The sequence below is a fragment of the Glossina fuscipes genome, unplaced genomic scaffold (assembly GCF_014805625.2).
Source record: "Glossina fuscipes isolate IAEA_lab_2018 unplaced genomic scaffold, Yale_Gfus_2 221, whole genome shotgun sequence".
In the NCBI taxonomy this organism is placed as follows: Eukaryota; Metazoa; Arthropoda; class Insecta; order Diptera; family Glossinidae; genus Glossina; species Glossina fuscipes.
In genome coordinates this window covers 351,046-373,012 of record NW_023998564.1, presented here as the reverse complement: position 1 = coordinate 373,012, position 21,967 = coordinate 351,046, and the positions used below count along the sequence as shown (strand labels likewise).

General features: G+C 34.7%; 1 protein-coding gene across 9 annotated transcripts in view; it reads left to right on the top strand.

Annotated features, from left to right (window-relative positions):
• LOC119642198 (diuretic hormone receptor) overlaps window positions 1-21,967 on the top strand; it is a 39,707-nt gene that overhangs the window by 10,600 nt on the left and 7,140 nt on the right. For 8 of the 9 annotated variants that reach the window (XR_005247973.1, XR_005247977.1, XR_005247972.1 and 5 more), the window contains 7 exons: window positions 1,997-2,340; window positions 3,867-4,017; window positions 6,405-6,603; window positions 8,422-8,518; window positions 8,835-8,928; window positions 12,001-12,081; window positions 17,440-17,519. Coding sequence is in view for 2 of the 9 variants with exons in the window: in XM_038041228.1 (XP_037897156.1) it covers window positions 2,098-2,340; window positions 3,867-4,017; window positions 6,405-6,603; window positions 8,422-8,518; window positions 8,835-8,928; window positions 12,001-12,081; window positions 17,440-17,519 (945 nt within the window). In the remaining 7 variants the exon portion in view is untranslated. The remainder of the gene's footprint in view (window positions 1-1,996; window positions 2,341-3,866; window positions 4,018-6,404; window positions 6,604-8,421; window positions 8,519-8,834; window positions 8,929-12,000; window positions 12,082-17,439; window positions 17,520-21,967) is intronic. The other variant, XR_005247978.1, reaches the window with a different exon arrangement.

Genomic DNA, 21,967 nt, shown 5'->3' with positions numbered 1-21,967 from the left:
TTCTTAGGAATACGTTCTCGCATTTTCTTACAGCCAAGGTCACACTTAGACCGCATCGGCGTTACATATTTTGGCGTTACATATTTTGGTAGCTAGGCTAAACTTATTTGATTTCAATACTTTTTCGTTGGTGCTCTCCCAAATCTGAAGATTTGAAAACAGTAATCTCAGTATATTTTACTTTCTTACTGGCGAAAAAGTGAAAATGTTGTTCAAGCATGAGAAAAATTATTAGATATCTACAGAGTGAATTTGCGGCCCAAACGTCAGTGTCAAAACTGGTTTACAACATTGCACTGGACCGTTTGAAGATAGCGATTGACCAGAAACAGCCAGAATTGGCCAACAGGAGAGGTGTCGTGTTCCACTAGGACAACGCTAGGCCACACACATCTACAGTGACTCGCCAGAAACTTCGGAAGCTTGGTTGGGACGTTTTAATGCACCCGCCATACAGTCCGGACTTGGCACCAAGCGATTATCATCTTTTTCTTGCATTGCAAAATTTCTTTAATGATAAAAAATTGGAATCTAGGGAGGATTGTGAAAATCGACTACTAGAGTTTTTTGCAAATAGAAACCAGGACTTCTATGAGAGAAGCATTTTGAAGTTACCTTTAAAATGGCAACAAATCGTACAACAAAACGGTGCATATTTGACCCAAATCGGAAAATCCGAAGCTTGCTAAATAAAGTCCTGAAGTTCATATAAAAATAATGGATTTCTTTTTCCCCAAACTAATACGTCGTTCCAATATAAGGCCTTGTTATTGATGAGCATTCTAACACGGCGAAGCGTATGAAGTATATGCCTGTGTGGTCCAAACTATAGCAAATAGTACATTTAGATCTTTCTGCGACACAAATAATATTTTGTTGTCATAATTTTGTATTCTTATTTATTATTTATAGGGAGAGGTTCGAGAATAAGTCCCATCTGACAGACATTTTCCACATTTATTTAGAATGATTAAGGAGTTGTTGTTATTAATTTTCCCGATTTCTGAAATAATAAATTTTTTCATATCGAGATTTGTTTTAAATTGTTGGTGTTTTATGGGGAGTGGTTGTCAAAACGAAAAAATTCAATCCATTTTGATCGGCATTTGTCTTCGAGCCAAAATTTTCATGACAATATCTTGATAATTACGACAGGCAGGAGATATGGACAGACTTGATTGATCGATGCAAAAATGTTTAAAAATGCGAATTCGTTCATCAACATATTCTCCTTTAAAAGTTAAATAAATAGTTGAAGGCTTCTTTACTCTTCGTTGCCATTTGATAGAAGAATATGTAGAGGCCGCCCAAATACGTTGCAAAGTTCGCAATAATCTCATCATTGATTTCAAGTGTGTTTTCCCGAAGATTTCTTTTCGAAATTAGCAAAGAGATAATAGTCCACATGGGCTAGGAGTTACGTTGGCTAAGGCAGTAAATTGAACTTCACCTCCAACAATGTTGTCATTGTAGGTTTAGACTTCTGATCCCGTGTTCTTTTCGCTGCGAGTAAAAGCGATACCCGTAAGGGCAACTGTTTTCTCATGCTTAAGATAACAGTTTTTTGTTTTTTATGATCAACCACTCAGTTGATATCTCCTGTACGCGCGGGCACTAGGCACTAAGTTGCCCTGGTGATCAGGAATTTTTATAAAATGAAACGCGTGACGGAAGGGAGTAGTGTACGTCAACGTTCAACTTGAAAATGGAGCCATCAAATCAGAAAGACTCATCTGTGTCTAGAGGATGTCAAGATTTTTGTTAATATTTTCTAATGTTAGCAACTTTCTCTTTTGGGGGTTTACCATCACCGGTGTCCGTTTTACCGCGTCTAAAATCAGCGCACTATCAACAACGACGAAGTTGCCATAGCACGTTGCAAATTTCGTTTAAGAACCTTTAAGAGAGAGATTTCATAATTCTCGCTAATGTAACCTATATCATGGTCGATTTATTCTTTTTAAAACATTCATATTTCTTTATTTTTTCTTTACAGTTTATGCATTTAAAGAGAAGGAATAATATAAGAACCCAATCGCTTGTATATGAAGTTGATATAATTAAATTGAATTCCAGTATAAAACGTCCATTTTAATTATGGACACAATAGACTTAGATAGTCTTGTGGGGAAACTAGCGGAAGATGTTACGAAAAACGACGTTGCTTTTAGATGGAAGAATTTTTCGAACGTTGACGCCCAACTTGAAAACACATTCGAAGAGGATGACAAATTAAGAGATGTGCTGGAAGTAATTGTTGCAGCATTAACCAATCGGGACTCCATTGTAAATCATACTCTTGAATTACAATGCTTGCAACAACAGAAATTCAATAAAATTGTAAGTTTGAAAGCAGTTGCATTCATGTACGCTTAGCTGAACGATTTATGCATTACTTTGTTTGCGTTGCATTCTCATAAATTCTAATTGCTGCGCTATTTACGAGTCTGTAAATGTAATGTATAAAAGGTTTGTTCGAATGTACGCAACAATTGGAAGGACTTTCTATTATGCCGATCGGTTTAGAATTACTTTCTGCATGGGCCTAAGCTTGGTTGTCCGTCAATCCGTCGGACTTAAGAGAGAGCGACGACTTATTACATCCATCTATTGAAAATCATTTTCTGAGTCTACACTTAAGCTTGTCTGCTTGTCGGTTTGTCTGGCGTCTGCCCAAGTAGTTTGATGATCAACCTACAGATCAGAAATTGCGGAGATCTGTTGACAAAATTATACGTACTCTAATCTAGTCGTAAACCTTATTACAAATGGATTAGATCGACATAGTTTTCAGGTTGTTCATCCTATAAGTTTTTATTTCAAAAAAGCATTTATTAAAATATAATAAAATGCATATTTTCAAAATTTCTCGACGACAGTTGTTGATTATTAATGTCTCAGGCTATTCGACTGACACGAAAAACTTGGAATGGAGGGGCCAATTTTTTTACTTCTTTCCATCTAAACATTTCTAAGAAAAGTGAGTAATTAAGCTAAGTAATGGCAAAAAGTTTTAATCTAAAGCCATGTTGCGAAAATTGATCAATAAAAGTGATTTGACATAAAACTGAACTGAACTAGATTTGAACAATGTAGATCTATTTTTGTATACAACATCATATAAATTCTCCGCACAGGTGTGCCATTACCATGAAACAAGGTATAAATTTTGATAATCCATCAGAAAACTAAATAAAGAATTTTATTTAGCGAGTTTTTAGCGAGAGTTAGTATAGGGATATCTACTGGTCGCTCTCTTATTTTTATGTTAGTCGTCAAATCATAGACATATGCTAAGTTTGCCATTCTATTTGCGGAATACAAAAATACAATTAGGAGATTCTGAGACGACGAAGTGTAATATTTAATCGATTTGGTTATGTCCGGCTAGTTGAGTAGGCCTTCTATTGAAAATCTTATTATTCAACTCGGCATTGGACAGTATTTGGTCAAAAATTACGTTCAAATAGAAATAAAAAGGCCAGAACTTGCAGGAAAAGCCAAACGTGAAAAATATGTCGCTATTGAATAGATCGGAGAATTTGGCCTAAAGTTTTACTAAAATCAGACCTTCGACAGACTAACGATCTGACAAGCAGCAACATTTGCGCTACATTTAAGTATATTTGTTATAAGGAACGGGTATCTAAGATTCGTCGCAATTTGAATTTAATTTTTTTACTTGACTTTTTGAGCTCATAGCTTTCACATGAATTTTGCTCTTATTATACTTACTTTTTATTGATGTGTATACATATATATTCTTTTTCAGTGATAGCTTAACAAAGTGTCTCTTTTATAGCTTTATAAAAAGTTATGATAAATTAAACTAATTTTGTTCTTTTTTATGCTCGTTTCCTCTCCAGATCGATGAACTTAAAAGAGAGGTGACTACGAACAACTCATCGTGTCCCGTTTCATTTGATTCAGTTTTATGCTGGCCAAGCACACCAGCCGGTGCTTGGGCTGCGTTGCCTTGCTTTAAGGAATTTAAAGGTGTACGCTACGATAATTCCCGTAAGTGTATGAACAATTTTGTGATTTCAACTGCAAACATTTAATACACCTCGTCTGGAAATTTGAAATATGTGCTCGTAAGTGTTTATATACATGCAGCCAGACAAACGAATTGTTCAGAAAAGAGAACTTTCATTATTTCTGTTCATTTATTTATTATCGTTATTGATAGGTTGCAAATTAAATATTTATTAAATAAAAAGGAATTATTTATTATTATTAATTTGCTTCCTTATAAAAATTGTGAGTGTAAGATGGGCCAACTAACGCTAATGCAGTCTGTTTATAGCTTCTTACAGTACATCTCGAAATTTTCCGATTATCACCGCACGATAGCATCTGTCATTCATACGATGAATTTTTTTTAATGCCAGTTTACGGTATGTGTCATGATGAAAGACGAAAACCCAATAGAGACCTTTAAAAATTTCTAAATTTTAGACCCCAATTTTAAAACTTTTTTCCTTAAAGTTATATCTTTGTGCAGGCAGATTCATTTTGCAACTTAAGCTAGAGAACTCAAAAACATTAAAGTTGAAGTTGATGTGTCTTAGCTTTATGGCCCTCAAAATTTTTCAAAACAAGGCTCAGTTAGTTAACTTTTGTTATTACTTCAAAATTGTAATCGCAGAGCAAAATGTGTAACAATTAACAAAGTTAGGTACTCGTGTACAACCCAGAGTTCAAAATGATCGATAAGCTAACTATGAGGATATAGATTACACGCACGAAGAAATGACAATTCTATCGCAAGCAAATTGAATACGTGTGGACTCCTCCCTGTCTGAACTGAACTTTAAACTATCAAATATGTATTACATATGTGTGAGTTTTTGCAAAACCCAGCAAAAGCTAGATTATATTTTAAATTGCAAAATAAAAATAGGAACCATTTCGACGTTCAACGGTGAATAGTACTTTGCTGGGAGATGAGAATATAAGTAGTACATTTCTGTTTTTGTTTACACCTAATAAAGTGTAAACATTCTTGATCAGTGGAATCTACTCGATTGTATTACACATATTTGATCGACTGTTTTTTCGTGTCTTAGTCAAGATGATTCGCGGGGGCTAAGTCTGGCAAACACAATATGTTAGAAAATGTGGCTGATGAACTACGTTAACGAAGCAAGCAAAGGTTCGCTTTACCGTGCTAAAAGTCGTTAAAGACTCGTTTGAAGCACTCTCGTTACACTTGTTTTAGTGACATTCCATTTTTATCAACACGTTGCCCATCTTGCGCACACATATTTCGTGCATGTCTCTTTAGCTAATATGTGGTTAATATGATCGACAACATTCGGCGGAGGTTCATCCACCATCGTTTTACGCAAGTTCGTCAGCATTTCCGTGGTCACTTCATTTTGTCTGACACCGAGAAACGCGTCGAACGGGCTTGTTTAGACTCTTTGCTGTAAGCAAACACAATCTATATAGTCTTTGACATTGGCTCGATTGGCACCTTTCAAAAGGAAAGCATACTATGACATAACAATAACCAGTTTTCACTATGTGTATAAATTCACTGGGATTCGTTACTGATGGTTGCCAAAGAGTTGCCACTAGAAAGAGATGCAGATGTTATGAACTTGGTATTCTCGAACAACGAGCACCAGTCATAGTAATACTAGAAGCACTCTCGGAAGCTTCAGCTAGTTAGACTGTTGGTTAAAAATAATCAACATGGCGATGATTGTTCTCTTCCGACCAGATGCGTTTGTATTCAAGCAAATACGTATAAGATGAAGACATGAAAAGAAGCAACTTTAAAATTTAATATAGAATTTTAAAATTTATAATTCGAAAGGTGATCTTAAATATTTTCAAGCAACTTTTGCAAGTACTTATCATATTCTGCTCTACTTATTTTGTTATTATGCACTTATGCATTTAGGAGAACTTTTTGTGCTTTTTTTAAAAATTTTGTCAAAACGTTTGCAAGGCCTATAAGGCCACTTGAGAGAAGCCGTTAAATATATATATATATCTTGATCGGCATCAAATTCTGAGTCGATAGAAGCATGCCCGTCCGTGTAATGGTTGTTGGAAACCATTTCCTGGTGGAAAATAACCAGCTATCGATTTCAAAACGTGCAGAAACATTGTACACAGCTTGGTATTGAAAACGGGCCCAACCTACAGTATTACGTAAACTGAGAACACCTTTGTTTTTGAAAAGAAGTAACTCATTGGTTTTTTGCCCATTACTCATAAACCATTGCAGATAAACGTCCAAACCTTGACCCCATTGTATTATCTACAAATTTGCAAAAGAGTTGGAAGCAACCGAAACTTTATAAAACTTTATATAACCGTGTAAAAAGATTCGATTGAGACTGAATACAATTTTGTTAGTTCCTTTTTTTTCATATTCTTTTTACTTTCAGAAAATGCAACACGCTATTGTCATTCGAACGGTACATGGGATATTTACACTAACTATGATAAATGTCACAATGTTATGCAATTACCGGAAGTGCCGGATTTTGCACCAGGTATCGAATTGCCAACCTATATATACTGTTGCGGATACTCTTTAAGTTTATTATTTCTAACCTTGGCTCTCATCGTTTTTCTTTCTTTCAAGTAAGTTTCATGACAATTAAATTTCGATAGAAAAAAATTAGTAAATGAATTCATATAAAAATAGAAAGTAGTAAAATGTGGTGTATGGTGGTATATGGGCAAACTTTACGGCTGAACAAAAGAAGCTATAATATAACGAGCGAAACAACGTTGACGAGTTAACGACCGATATCGCTTACAGCTTACGATGCAAGAACTAATTACTGAGTTCTCGGAATGTCATTTTGTTTATTCAATTCAAAATCCACACTTGGGGTTAACTAGATGTGTTCCAATTTTTTTTATCATTAGACTTAATATTTTTTGAACTATATATTCGTGAACTATGTTGCTTCGATTTTGAATTGTTTGTTTTAGTTAGATATAAAAGTTAGATGCATTTTGATATGCTCAGCGATTTTTGGTTATCAAATCATCTAATCACTATTAGAGAAGTTGCCGAGGACGTTAGTATATCGGTTGGCTCATGCCATGCGATTGCTTTACATGTTTCAGTATGAAACGTATGGCAGCAAAATCTGATCCCAAATTCCTGAATTTTGCCGTCGTGTTAAGTTAAACCGTCGCATGAGCATCGTTTAGGACTACTTAAGTTACGTCAACGATGATTCGGATCAACCGGCTCCTTGAAAGGACGGAGTTGTGTCACGATTGAGCAGGTAAAGATTGCATCGCTGCAAAAGCTTAAGGCCATACCAAAAAGCACATATCAGAAGTGTTTCGTGGATTGGAAGAAGCGCTGGCTCAAATGTACAAGTGTATATCTAAGAGAGATTACTTTGATGGGGACGAAATAGATGTTGATGACTAAATAATTATTTGGCGAGAAGAGAAAATTTTGAAAAATAGGGGAAAATCGAACGCCAGGTCTATAAAAATCTTCTTTGCCTTTTTCGCACATCGCTTGAAAGCCTGTTTTGTTGGCTATTTGCGCACTGCCGTTTGTATTTGTTCCAAACTTGGACTCCATACTTTTAAATAAATGAAGTCATTCACTCTTCAACATATAAATTTATTCTGTCATTCCTGTTCGCGATCTTTTACAGCAAGTGATTGGTGTATGGTATTAATTGTTTACTGCTCCTTAATAATTTCTTCAAATATAGCTCGATTTTGTTTCAGCAGCGAATTGCAGATGGAAAGTTAGTTCATTAAATTTTTCTTAAATATCAATTTACTTATGAAAATGGTCGAGCAGAGTGCGGCGAGCATGATTTCAATTTTCCTAGCAAAGCAATGTGCGTGCTGCTCATAGAATTAATGTTAATAGAGTCATTCGACTCTTGGAACAAACGCTACGAGTTTTTTTTTTTTCTATTGCATACGTTTTTGTTTTTTTTTAATATTTGTTCCATTCTTTGCTTATTATAGAGAGCTAAACAACCAAAGCCGTTACACTGTCTAAAAGTTCTGTCGAATTGAAACAAAGGTATCGTTTAGTATTTTTTAGGACAAATGTGAGATTTCCGACAATGGTGGTCCTTTAGAGTTTTCAATAAATACTTCCTGATATTAGAAATAGGAGAAGACACTTTGTGAGTATTCTGAGAGTTGATCATTGGTTATAAAACATTCGGTTCATTACCTTTCGTGGCTAATTACGCATTTACTTCTGCATTTGTGCATTCAATAATTAAGTGAAGTGATGCAAGCGTATGCATGTGGGTACGCGTATGCGAGTGTGTTTTCGCTTATGTATGTATCTAAAAACCATACATTTTAATTTCAATTTTCATATTTTGTTTCTTTTTTCTCTTCACATTTCCATTGTTAATTTCTCCGTTCTGTGACGTGCGTATGGCGTTGTTGATGATGTAGAGACTTAAAATGCCTGCGGAATACAATACATGCAAATTTATTTTTAACCTACATTCTCTCAGCGTTGCTGTGGATATTGACTTTATTCCTTCAAGTGGTAAGTTGTTATTTTGAATCTATGCGCGTAAAGCTGTTTGCCTTTGCATTAAACAGGACAGCAAAATAGATTACATATAACATATGTGTGAAATTTTACTTTTACATTCGCATCGCGTTATAAGAAATGCAAAGTAGCACAACTCGAAATGAAAAATGCATTAACAAAAAAGAAAAATGAATTTACGCTTGAAAGCGTGTTAAATGAATTTTAATATGTTTTTTAATATGCCTATGTATGCTGCGTGCGCTTGATACTATATGTGTCCGCGAATAACAATGAAGCGAAGACTTTTACGATTATTTTCCATTTCTAGATGACAGATCATGCTAGTGAAGCTGGTTGCATTACGTTGGTCATGATGTTCCACTATTTTAATTTGACAAATTTCTTCTGGATGTTTGTTGAAGGTAAGGTAAGGTAACAACAAAGATGAATAAAACGTTAAATGATAATTAGAAACATTTAGAAAATTTTAAACTATTATGAACACATACGCACCAATGTTAAACGTAAAATGTTAGGCAAGATTCTGCTATGGCGTGATTATACCATGATTATATATATATATATATATTTTATTATATATAATAATATATATATGATTGTATATAATAATATATATATGATTGTATATAATAATATATATATGATTGTATATAATAAAATATATATATGATTGTATATATATATTAGGTTGGGGAAAAAGAAATCCATTATTTTTATATGAACTTCAGGACTTTATTTAACATGCTTCGGATTGTCCGATTTGGGTCAAATATGCACCGTTTTGTTGTACGATTTGTTGCCATTTTAAAGGTAACTTCAAAATGCCTCTCTCATAGAAGTCCTGGTCTCTATTTGCAAAAAACTCTAGTAGTCGATTTTCACAATCCTCCCTAGATTCCAATATTTTATCATTAAAGAAATTTTGCAACGCAAGAAAAAGATGATAATCGCTTGGTGCCAAGTCCGGACTGTATGTCGGATGCATTAAAACTTCCCAACCAAGCTCCCGAAGTTTCTGGCGAGTCACTGTCGATGTATGTGGCCTAGCGTTGTCCTGGAACACGACAGCTCTCCTGTTGGCCAATTCTGGCCGTTTCTGGTCAATCGCTATCTTCAAACGGTCCAATTGTTGACAGTAGAGATCAGAATTTAGCGTTTGGTCATATGGAAGCAACTCATAATAAATAATCCACTTCCAGTCCCACCAAATGCATAGCAAAACCTTCCTGGCCGTTAGTCCTGGTTTGACCACCGTTTGAGGTGCTTCACCGCTCTTTGACCACAATCGTTTTCGCACAGGGTTATCGTATGTGATCCATTTCTCATCTCCAGTCACCATCCGTTTAAGAAATGGGTCTATCTCATTCCGTTTGGTCAAGGCTTCGCAGATGGAAATTCGATCCATCATGTTTTTTTCTGTTAATTGGTGTGGCACCCAAACATCGAGCTTCTTTTTGAATCCAGCTTTGTGTAAATGGTTTAAAACTATTTTATGGTCGATTTTTAGCTCCTGGGCAATGTTACGACAGCTAACATGCCGGTCAACTTCGATCATTTTTCCGATTTTATCGACATTTTCGACGACCGGCCTACCTGTGCGAGGTGCATCTTTAACATCAAAAATTCCTGAACGGAATCTACGAAACCAAAATTGCACATAATTAGCTGTTACAGTATCGGAACCATAAACACCAAAGAGAAACTGTAAAATCTACCGAATTTTCTCTTTGTTCACTTCCATTTTTAATACGCTGTAACTCACAACTGAATGCACCAAACAAAAAACAGCAAAAGAATTTTTTTTACTGCGAAATGTCACCTTTCCAACGAGCATAAATCTGAAATTGTTTGATCGATACTTTACGAGAAATCTATCAGTGCAGCCATCTACCGAAAAAATAATGGATTTCTTTTTCGCCAACCTAATATATATATATATATATATATAATCATGGTAGTTACGGCATAGTATGTAAAATATAAATGCCTAGAAGAGGAATAAACCGTGAAGAGCGAAGAGTAAAATGAACGAAATAAGGTTACAGAGATGCAGAGAAAAATATAAGTCAGTCGCTAAATGGAAGTCGACGTGTAAAGTTCTACAGATAGTAAACCTTAAGGGCTTCCTTGCTGAGCTAGAAAGAACTTTAAAGCAAACAACTACCGTTCACAGGGAGTACCACGAAACGTTGAGTCTATGATGCTCCTACTATTCACATGGTGTCGCTCACCTTGCGTACAGTGGCAGTGAGACCCGTGTGTCCCAACTTGAAATCCTTAGAAGAGAAAGCAAAACAGTGTAGGACTTATCTACTTTCGTTCAGTTTTTCACAATACAGATCTCGTCGAATCGTGTCGACCAATGATTAATAAAGCGTAGCACCTATGTAAGCCTATTTAAGAATTGCTCGATCTTCACATTGAGCCGAAGTTATGATCAAATGCTTACATCACGTGCACCCTCTTCAATTTGTGTATGAGACACTTGGTTGCGCAGTTTCGTCCTGAAAACAGCCGCCTCTTACATTTTTTGCGATAGCATGAAAAAATCAAATAAATAAAATAATTTTAATTTTTCTGTATCTCTTCTACTTAAGTCTTTTCTTTGATTAAATAAGCCGACTGGACTTTCTCTGGCAACAAATAATTTTTTTTACTATGTTTAATGTTAACGTTATATTTACTGATAGATATGCAACAATAAATAGATTTAAAAAAAAGAAAATTGAATTGATCTTGCTTTTTGGGCACGGTAGTTTAATCTTAATTAAGATATGACATTTCCATCCTCCTTGTAGTACGAATATTTTTTTCATGCAAAGTGTTAAGTCATTGTTTGTTGTTTTCCTACATCTTTCAACTGTAAATGAAACGCAAAATTGATATTATAAATTCATAATGAAATAAAATATTGTTACGAATTTCGCTTTTCCAAGGTAGTACTCGTACTATTAGATCGTGGATATTCTTTTCAACAGAAACACTCTTCTAAATTCTTTTACTAACAATTATATTCCTTAACAGTAGGATTATTTACAATTTATTTTGGCAGTACTCTCGACTTAAAAGTTCTTGTCCAACTCACTCTTCGTTCCGTAAATATTCTATTTATATACATTTTTACGGGCACAGTACTATTACATAATTTCATGGCTTCATTTTTAATCCGTTAACCTGCCTTTCCGGTAATCGCTTTCCTCGGCTGGCAGCTGCATGATGCGCCTGCGAATGTGCACTTGGTTTTTCCCTGTCTGCTTCTCCAATAATCTTTTCATCGGCCCTCAGCTGCATAACGCGCCGCGAACGTGCATTTGGTTTTCCCCTCTCTATAGAATTTATTATTTGGGAAAATTAATTACCTGGAATGAGCTGTATTTAGGATTTTCGTAACAATATATTATGAATAATAAAAACTCATCAAGATATAATATTTGCATAAAATTCTTAATTTGATTTATTTTTTTGATTTGCAGGTCTTTACCTTTATACATTAGTAGTGCAGACATTCACTACCGATAATTTAGGTGCTTTACAATATGCGCTAATCGGTTGGGGTAAGTTCGATTATTGAAAAGAAGTAAAGAAAATGTGTTCTTCCATTTTTGTTTGCCTATTAATGTATGGTGAATATATAAGAATTCTGACTCCGATTTTGCCAGTTCTAGGTCGTTTTGCATAAACAAAAATGGAAATGCAAGTCTCTATGATAAATATCACATTTAACTCAGTTCTGTGATGGGTATCTCGGATACCTGCTAAAGGACCAGTGAAAGGACGTTCAAGGTGATCGGCACAACGTTTCATAACACCAGACATAGTATGGTGCTCCGTGTGAAGTGTACGAGATTCATAAGAATTCGAAATCTGTATAGACTAGGAGCATTGGCGAGTGCAATAGATTTTTCGTGTAGCGCTGTACAGATTGCCCACGTAAGAACACAAGACCCAGTTTTCAGTTAGTTGTTACAGTTGATTAGGATTATTTCGACACGAAATATATTAAAAACATGGACTGACATGCTAACTTCTCGTTGAAATTGCCGCGATACTTTGTTTGCTTCTTTATACACATTTTTAGCGAGCGTATTTCTAGACGTTAAGTGTACATACTTAAACGTGATGTATGAGAGAGAGAGAGAGAGAGCTGTGCGATACTAGTTTAAGTCTTCTTTTCCAAGTTTCCTCTGACTTTTGACAACAATTGACGGACGCGCAGATAACAACTGCATAAACTTTCATTATTCACCATTGTTTAAATCTTTTTTTGGACATTGCGAAATTTTTGATACTTACTTCTGATTGTCTTGAGCCGATAGACGAAATGTTGAAGTATATTTCATTCTTTGGTAGTGGATACATTCTAACCGGAATAGTAAGCAAAACTATCGATTAAATTCAACTTTCCGTAAAATATTAATCTTTCTCATCTAAAGCTCCTACAAGAGGTTGTTATCCAAACCTTTCCTTACAAACTATGACATTTAGCGCCTTTAGTGCAGGAGAAGTCGTATAGGTGATAATGTATGTGCAACCACACCTACACTCGTAGTAATATAAATGTTACCTACAATTATTTATCTGACCTATCAAAAAAGGGTTATTATAAACATGATCTTCCGTCGTTAGTAACACTACAGTGGGTCCCTGTGTCTCCATTAAATACCGCCCTATCAGCCTACCATACACCAACCTACACCTATCCATATCACGACTTTTTAAAATAAGCGGAATTGATAGAAAAAATGGTCCGATCCGACTAATGCGATTGAAGAGTTCGCGTTTGAGCCGAAACTCACTGAACCAATTTGAACCAATTTTCTATGAAATATCCCAAAAATTACCGCTTGTAGGTTGAATAAAGGAAAACAAGGCGGACAGATGGACTGACAAGCTTAGATCGATTCAGAAAGTGATTCCGAAAAACGATCGTCCTATCTGGATGTTGCATACATCCGCACAAACCTGATATACTCCTGCGCTGCAAGCGCTGTAGGGTGTCATCAATAAATAAAACAAGTCATTTAGTATAATTGAAGCAACCGTAACATTTGGAACATTGTTATTGAAATTTTAAGAAAATAATAATGAAAGATTTTTCCATTTGCTATTGCAAGAAATGCAGAAGTTTATATTAACCCTTGAATTGAGGTATTTCCATTAAAAGGTCAACCCCGACGGTTGCGAACCCGAATTTTTCTTATAAATTATTTCATAATATCATTATATGTATTTATGTTAACGTAAATGAACCTATTTTGTTACATCAAAGAGAAAAACAATTTTAATAACAAATGAAGAAATTTCATATCTATACAAGTATAGGTGCGAGCTGTCCAATCCATGGATAATTATTGATGTGTAAAGTAAGAAAAAAAAAAGAAAAGAAAGCAAAACTTTAAATATTTAATAATCAAAATATATTTTCCTTATATCCACCACTCAAGGACACGAGCCGAAATAGGACTCAGAAAACTATGACAAAGTAAAGACATTGCTGTTTAGGGTGAAGGCTTGAGATTTTTTAGCCATAACAGTCGTGAGAATGATTGGAAATTGGGCAGACGTACAAATTTCCAATAGAAGTTGATATTTGACTTAGCGGTAATTTAGACGCCCGATCAAAGGCCGATTTATGGCTGTCGGCATCGAATGCACTATCGTTCAAGATGGTTGAATCGAATGCGTGTTCGACGTTGACAGCCAGCAGCCGACCCCAAATTAGAAAATAAGCGTAAAGCCCAGCCATCTATGTGAGAAATCGGTTACGCAGACGTTTTATCCCAATTTTTATTTATTTATTTATTCATTTTCAAACCAAAGGAGAAATCCTTCTATAATCTGGAATTTCTGCCTAAAAGATTTTAAGAACTAAGTCGCTTGTTCTCCTCTACTTTCTTGTGGAATGATTTTCGAATACACTGCTAGCGGATAGCAGTTCCACTTCTGTGTCGAACGCGATAGTCTGCCTTTGCCCATTTTTTATTAACTGATTATAAGAACTCTGAGAATTAATAAAATTATATTTGGCAGTGTCCGAATCTTTTACACCCATCACCGATTGCTCTAAAACAAAAGCACTAAATAAGAAAAAAAAAAAAAAATCTAAATCTCCATACTCCATAACATTGGATGATCCTTTGATTAGATCCTTGCTGATTTGTTCTACTTTCGTAGAATAAAAATGGAAGTGTATGAGTAACGAGCAAAAAAATCGTCGCTTCATCCGAGCTATTGGGTCAAATTTCAAATTTATACACTTGCAAAGAATAGAAAAGAATGCCGTAAGACCTACATTCAACTGAAGCAACAGAAAGTTCGGGCCGTCGAATCATGGTTTCCGAATATGGTCCGGAAGGCTATCTTGAGCTGAATCAAGCCTTTCCGAAATCTCCGACGTTGTCAAAAAATGATTTTGCTTTAACACGATCTTGAAAGTAGCGTCGTCGCAAAAACCCAGAACGTGGCTTATCGGAAAGGTCGAAATCACATGTTTGAAGTTTTTTGAACCGTCTTCTATTCCGTTCTGTTAGATCCTGTACCTGTCCTAAACATTGTAAAAGAATTTCTACACGCTTCTGTAGCATTTGCTCTTTGTCGGAATTCGTACAATAGACAGTGACCTTTACTGCACGATCGCATCTCCGCTCCAGCTTACTCAAACTAATTTTCTTTTTACGCCCTTCTTAGGCAACACACCTTAACTACGCTCGATACCAAATTAAACGCCACTAAGAGGACAAAACGATATTTTTGGATTCGACTTTATGTCTTCAGCCTAGTTAAAATTACGTTTCTGGAACGGTTTTTCGAGTTTTTGAGCTTCGAGAATAACCAGAGGCCAAGCGAAGGCAAAGCAATCGAATAAAATGGTAGCGACACGTTACGAATGGCATTAGTGATGGAAAAGTGTCGAAATGCCAATACAACATGAGCATTAGAGGCATTAGATTAATGCATAAAAATTAAGAGACGTCTGTTCATAATTCTGACGCAAAGAATTACTTAAATAAACACCACGCTCAAACACTATACCTTATCTTAATACTTTGCCCCAAAGAAAGGAACCCGTATTAAATATCCCATGATAATCGAAAGAAACTGGTAGTGGTATTCTGAACAACATTACAGAGGCATTTCTAGTCATAACTCATTGTTTTGCGTGTGATTTGCGTGACCTAACAACTGTACTTTATAGGGATTTCTGATAATAATTACACCCTACGCCACTTGTCGCACAAAGGTGGATTACATATAATCACTCTGTTGAAATATACAAATCAATTAAATAACCAGTCATTTATTCCACATACAAAAATCTGTGGAACCTACTATTATGGATCAGAGAAGGAGATAGAAGGAGACGTACAAGGGGAGATGAATTTATATTTTTGATACATTTATATAAAAAAGATTATATATTACATTTCAACCAAACCATTTCTGTGAATATATATGGAAAGAGAATATTCTTTTTTTTTTTGAAAATAGGATAAAATCGAAAGCCACGCCTATAAAAATTGTATAAAACTATTCAGGAGACGTACAAGGGGAGAAGGTAACCTTAACGAAAAAAGCTTATAATAATTATTTGAAATTAATTGAATCAAAAAATGCACTCCGAGTTAGGCGATAGAATTTTCGGTTTTCTTTTCTTTTTATTTTATTTACATGAAGGAAAGTTTTTTTTTTAAGGCTGTTTAAACTTTTTAAAAAGTTTTTGTAAAAATCACTTCAGTAATCATCAAATCAAATGGTTTGTGGAAGGTATTAGTGTGGTTATGACAGGTTTGTGGAAGATATTAGTGCGGCTATGCTATTGTCGGGCTAAGGGTTAAGCTTCCTGTTATTAATTTGATAATAATCGGAAGTTATCGGGCTGATAATAACCGGAGATTTATTGGTATGAGCATGCTCTTCCCTCTCGGCTTCTTCTAGCAAACGTGGACGCATACGCCTTTATATACATTCTCTTATATATATAAAAGAACCAATCGGAAATTTGATATTCCATGGATATGGACAAATCTGTTTACTCTGACGAATAGTACCCTTTGTATGGCAAAAAATTCTCACTTTTAAGATTTTATGATAAAAGTTGATCCATAACAGTTGTGCAGTACAAAAATCATCTGTGGGAATTTTGGATTGTGTACGTCTATTTTTTGCGTTCTATCCCATATAATGGTTCTCATCAAAAGTAAATATTTATGTGCAAAGATGGCGTAGGCCTTAGCACTTTGTAATGAAAATAGGTAAAAATAATCAGATCTTTCACAAAGAATTTTTAATATTGCTCAGTTTGAATAAGCCCAGAAGATTTTCCGCGCAAGGGTTTTAACAAAATGTATATTTTATTTATTTTATAAAAGGAAAATTGGTTCCTAAGAGTAAATTGACTTAAAAATTAAGTTTTGTTAAATTTGGACTGTTTTCGCGCTTTTGCTAAACAGAGCTCTGATGAGAGTTTTACCGTAGCGTGGAAACTTTGGATATATTGTAACGAAAACAAATGAAAAACTCTACTAGGATACTGACAGGTTGATCTTAAACATTTTTATTATTATTACTATTTTTTTCTTGATGTACTTGAACAATTTTCAAATCGATACTTAGCATATAGTTTTGATAACTCATTGGCTGTCTTTCTTGTAGATTCGTGAAAACGAGCTTACGGCAAATATATTAGATTCAGTTTTCGTATTCGTTTTTTAGAACTTTGAGATGCCAATACGCGAACGCGTAACTAAAAGAATGGTATGAAAATAAAAAATAAATCACTGATCAAGTTTTTAAAAACTTTATGGAAGTGTTGGGTATACGAGAGACTTTTCAATATATTTATATGTCTGTAACCTCTATCTTTAGATATAAGAAAACTCTTGTTCATGATAATGATTATAAAAATATTCTAGGTTGTCCTGCTGTCGTAACAATTGTTTGGTCGATAGTTAAAATCTACACTCCGCACTTAGAGAATGAAAGTTTTATTGGGGTAAGTAACACTTCTTATCAGTTAATAAAAATATTTTTTTTTCAAATGCTTGCGTGGTATAAAATCATATATTTTTTTAATTTTATTTATTTTTGCATTAACGTCATCGATTGATGTAAGACCATTTATTATATGTATCTGGCGTTTTTTCATATTACAATAAAAACGGTTTATTTACTTTCCTATTTACAACAGCCGCAGGAATATTTAAGTTTTTAAAAAGTTTGTAACGTATAGAGATATATATGTTTTTAAGAAGCGCGAGTAACGGAATCCTTTTAGCAAAGTCTGTCCGTCCCTTAGTTGATATATCGACTACGATCGCAAAAGTTTATCTAGCATGTGGAATCAAATATTTTAAAAAAAGTTTCGCTAAATTTGTAATCGTGTAAAAAATTGGTTCGCCCACACTTACCAAGGAAAGTAATAATTTAGTTATTTTTGCCTGAAATGTATTTCAGTTTATATCTTAAAAGTCAACATAATTTTTAATTTCTCTAATTCCTTTGAAAGCTCTGCGAACTACTATCCAAATACTTATGCCGCGATATGTAGTCAATGTATTCGGCTTTTTTGCTTCTAGGGAGGGTATTAAAAAATTCGTTCCCAGATTAATATAAATTCTCTCTGGTTATCTTGCTATCTTTGTTCAGTTGCATTTCTTCAATTAAATGTTTACATTTTGAAAAGGTTGTTGTATTGCGTTATGAAATTTTATTACTTGTTTGATGATTAAATAATTAATTATATGCTTATCTCTGCAAATGAGGAAAATTTAATTGCAAATAAACCTGTGAAATGTATTTTAGAACATTGGAGTAGTCCTTGCAAAATATATGTAAGGTTAGGCTTTGAAAAAAAATATGGAAAATTATCATTGATTTGCTGTGTTGTTAATTGTAGGTGTAGGACTCTATACACTAAAATTTGTTCAGCTGTTTGTAGTTTTTCTTGTGTCTTAAGATTCAATTACTTTTGATTAAACATCATTTCACTTAGAATTTTGCATAGAACAAAAAAAAAATTCATAGCGATTTTTCAATAGATGGCTTTAAAGTCGCGTAACTTTGTTAATAATAATCTTATCAACAGCACGCAAGTTTTCTAATTTCCGCTCTGGAAATTTCCATATTAAGGATGAACTCTGACCAAGCAATCGTTGATGAGGTCGATGACATTTCTCAAAAAATTGAAGACGATTGACTTGATCTTATGGCATTGCAGCGAGCCTGGACAGGGCCACGCAAGTTTACTACTCGTAAAGAACATATGCATGATGCACCTAATAATATAAGAGAGGTTGTGGTAAGAAATTTTGTGAATATGATCTACTTGTTGAGCTCGTAGGTGCTCACTTAAGTCCTGCATGTTATAAATGTGAAGAATGTAATGTCGTCTTTCCCGATTACCAATCTATGATAAATAATTTCCTAAAGGAACATGGAATGATGGAAAATAAGCCTTTTATTTTTCTCCGCGCTCCAGCATATTTATTACAGTGTGCCTGTTACATCGACATAGAGCAGTACCATCTCTGCGGATCTAAGCAGAGTCCCAAATATTTGGCAAAATCAAGCATACCAAGCCTTACGATCACAACCTGCACCAAAAAGGAAGAAGAAAAGCATCGCTATTGCTGACTACAAATGCGTTTAAATATCGGTGAAACGACTTCACGAACTTTTTCCTTGACTTAGTACATGCAATGCATTTGGACAAAAACATGTCGCTTAAGAATAATTTGCATTATTAAAGGCTGGGTAGGATGTGATGCAAGAGGAACATTAACTTGTGTTTAGCTTAGTTGCAGAGAATGATTTAAGAATACTAGAGAATATCGTACAGATGACATGAAGATGAAAATTTAAGTGAATTGTAGTCATTTGATTACGTATTGTTAATATATTGTCAATGTTCTTATAGTTGCCGTATAAATTATAGTTTGTAAAAAATAACATAGACAGAGGATTTTATATTTTGAATTTTCTACTGATATCTTTTGAAAATATCCGACTTGAACTGATTATTTTGCAAAGCACCCACTGTTTTTCATATATATAAAAAATATAACAATAATTATATCCTTCACTACCTGTAGAATAAAAGCAATTGCATTGATGCGGACGTGCACACCACACATAGAGACTACAGTAGGACACGTCTCTTATTGTATCAATCGCTTCAAGCGCTTCTATCTGATGTGCACCCGTGTATACATGCTCCCTGTATCGATATGTTATAGTGACATTTAATATACTGACATTTTTTGGCCGAAGTACATGTGTAAGCAATGGATTCGATTAGGCCGCCACATAGCGGACTAGATAAGGGTGGCGGCTACCAAGTACGTATATGTGGATTCAAATCTCAACACGTTTTGTGACGATGTTTGGTAGTAGCTACAGTAAGTCGATAAAACGAATAACAATTACCTATTTGACACACTAGGCAATTATAGTTTAGAAAATGATTTCCCATCACCACAACGGCACAATTAACTTCCTAGACTCTAAGGTATACTTAGTTTAAAACTTGATTTGCAACAGCACTGCACCAACACAATTAACGCATATGGTCAAGCAGTTAGGAAGCACGGCCGGTCGTAACTGCGGTGCTAGCTTGGCTAGTAAAGGCATAACTCCTGCCGTTCGAAAATACATCTCTCAGTCTGCGGCATTATCTCTACCTCTTTTTCCACTTCTTCGTGAAGATTACCGTGCTGCACGTATAGGAACAATCCCCTGAGTGATTTATTGTATTAAAAAAAAAAAAGTATAATACGTCCCGAAGCAAGGCTTATTTTAAAAAAGTGGTTATTCATCAACAATTACTACCTCACTAAATCAACATGAAAAAATTGGATCGGCAATATGAACTACAAATTTACCGTAATCTACTGGGAAACTATATAGGTCCGCATTTTAAATATCGTCTAATGAAGATTTAACTTGGACGAATACATGTTCTGATATCTTATAATAAAAATACCTGTAGAATTGTATTAAAATAAGCTTTGCAAGATATCGAATAGTTGGCTATGCCCGACTATAATGTTTCAATTCGTTTTTTATACACTTTTAGAAAAGATATATGTTAATTGAACTTTCATTGTACAATAAATAACATAGTTATGACGGAAATTGCGTTTAGTTTAGAGGAAAATTTTTTGATGCTTATAACTAATGAGTGAATTCGTATATGTTATGAAAATAAAAAATATTTATTTTATTATAAATATCAAAAGTTGAAAATTACATACTAACTAAGCAGGTAAGTGTAACAAGTTATTTAAGCGTAAGCATTTCGAAAAGAAGATAGGCGATTTTGCTCTGATGCTTTCAATAAATTCGTTTCAACAAAAAAGTATCTATCTCATATTGTAAAACTTGGAGTATTTTCCTTAACTTTATAAGTGCACGGGTTTGTTTAGGCGCATGCAGCCTATCGTTCAATTGCAAAAAAGATTTGTACTCTCATTTCAAAGATAAAAGCACTGAATTAACCACAAGTAATTAATGTGAAGAAAGCGCGACATACATATTTTTTCTTATCAGTTACCTTAAAGCAAGTAATGTGACCATAGGGGGTCAGGGACCACCATTAAATTGCCTAATCCACCCGACAGTTATTCACATAGTGACTTTTCAAAATAAGTTGAAGTGGTTTCGAAGTGACAGTGATCCGATCTGCGCAATTTTCATATGTGTTTGTCCTTGGGCCAAAATAAGCCCGTGTATCAAATTTCATGAAACTATATCAAAAACTGTGACTTGCAAGTTAAACACAAAAATACAAGGGCAGATATGAGACAAATAGACGGACAGACAAGCTTAGATTCGATAGATCTAATATCTATCCGAAAATTTCAAGGCAGCTGTAAGACAGACAGGCGGATAGACAAGTTTAGATGGATCGGTATAATAAAAGATGGTTCTACGCCACGTCTTTCTGGGTTTTGCACACGTCCGCTCAAACTCAAAATATTCTTGTACCATAAGTAACGTATATAAGGGTATAAAAATGCACTGCTCAGTAATTTCGTTGAGTATGACGTCGATAATTCAGCCGATCTAAAGAAAATATTAAAAGTTGAAGTTAAGAAGTCAATAAAGTCTTGGAACGCAAGCTTGACGGAAATATGTAGTCATGAATGATTCCTTGCCTACGGAATGGTATTAGAACCGGAACCCAATTTCTCTTCATTCGAAGTACAGCAATGGACTTCCAAAAGTGCGAAGCAGGGAGATAATGCCCGTGACAGTATTGTGCAATCAACTAAAGCTTTGGTAGCTGACATAGAGATCCAGCTTTAACTATTAGATTCGATAACTCGGCCAAAAGTGTCACAAGCTAAAGCTAGGAAGACCTTTTAAAGCCTATATCGAGCTTACATCACAAGTGGTGGATCCACTCACCTAAAAGCATAACCAGAAGCTAATTACAGCAAT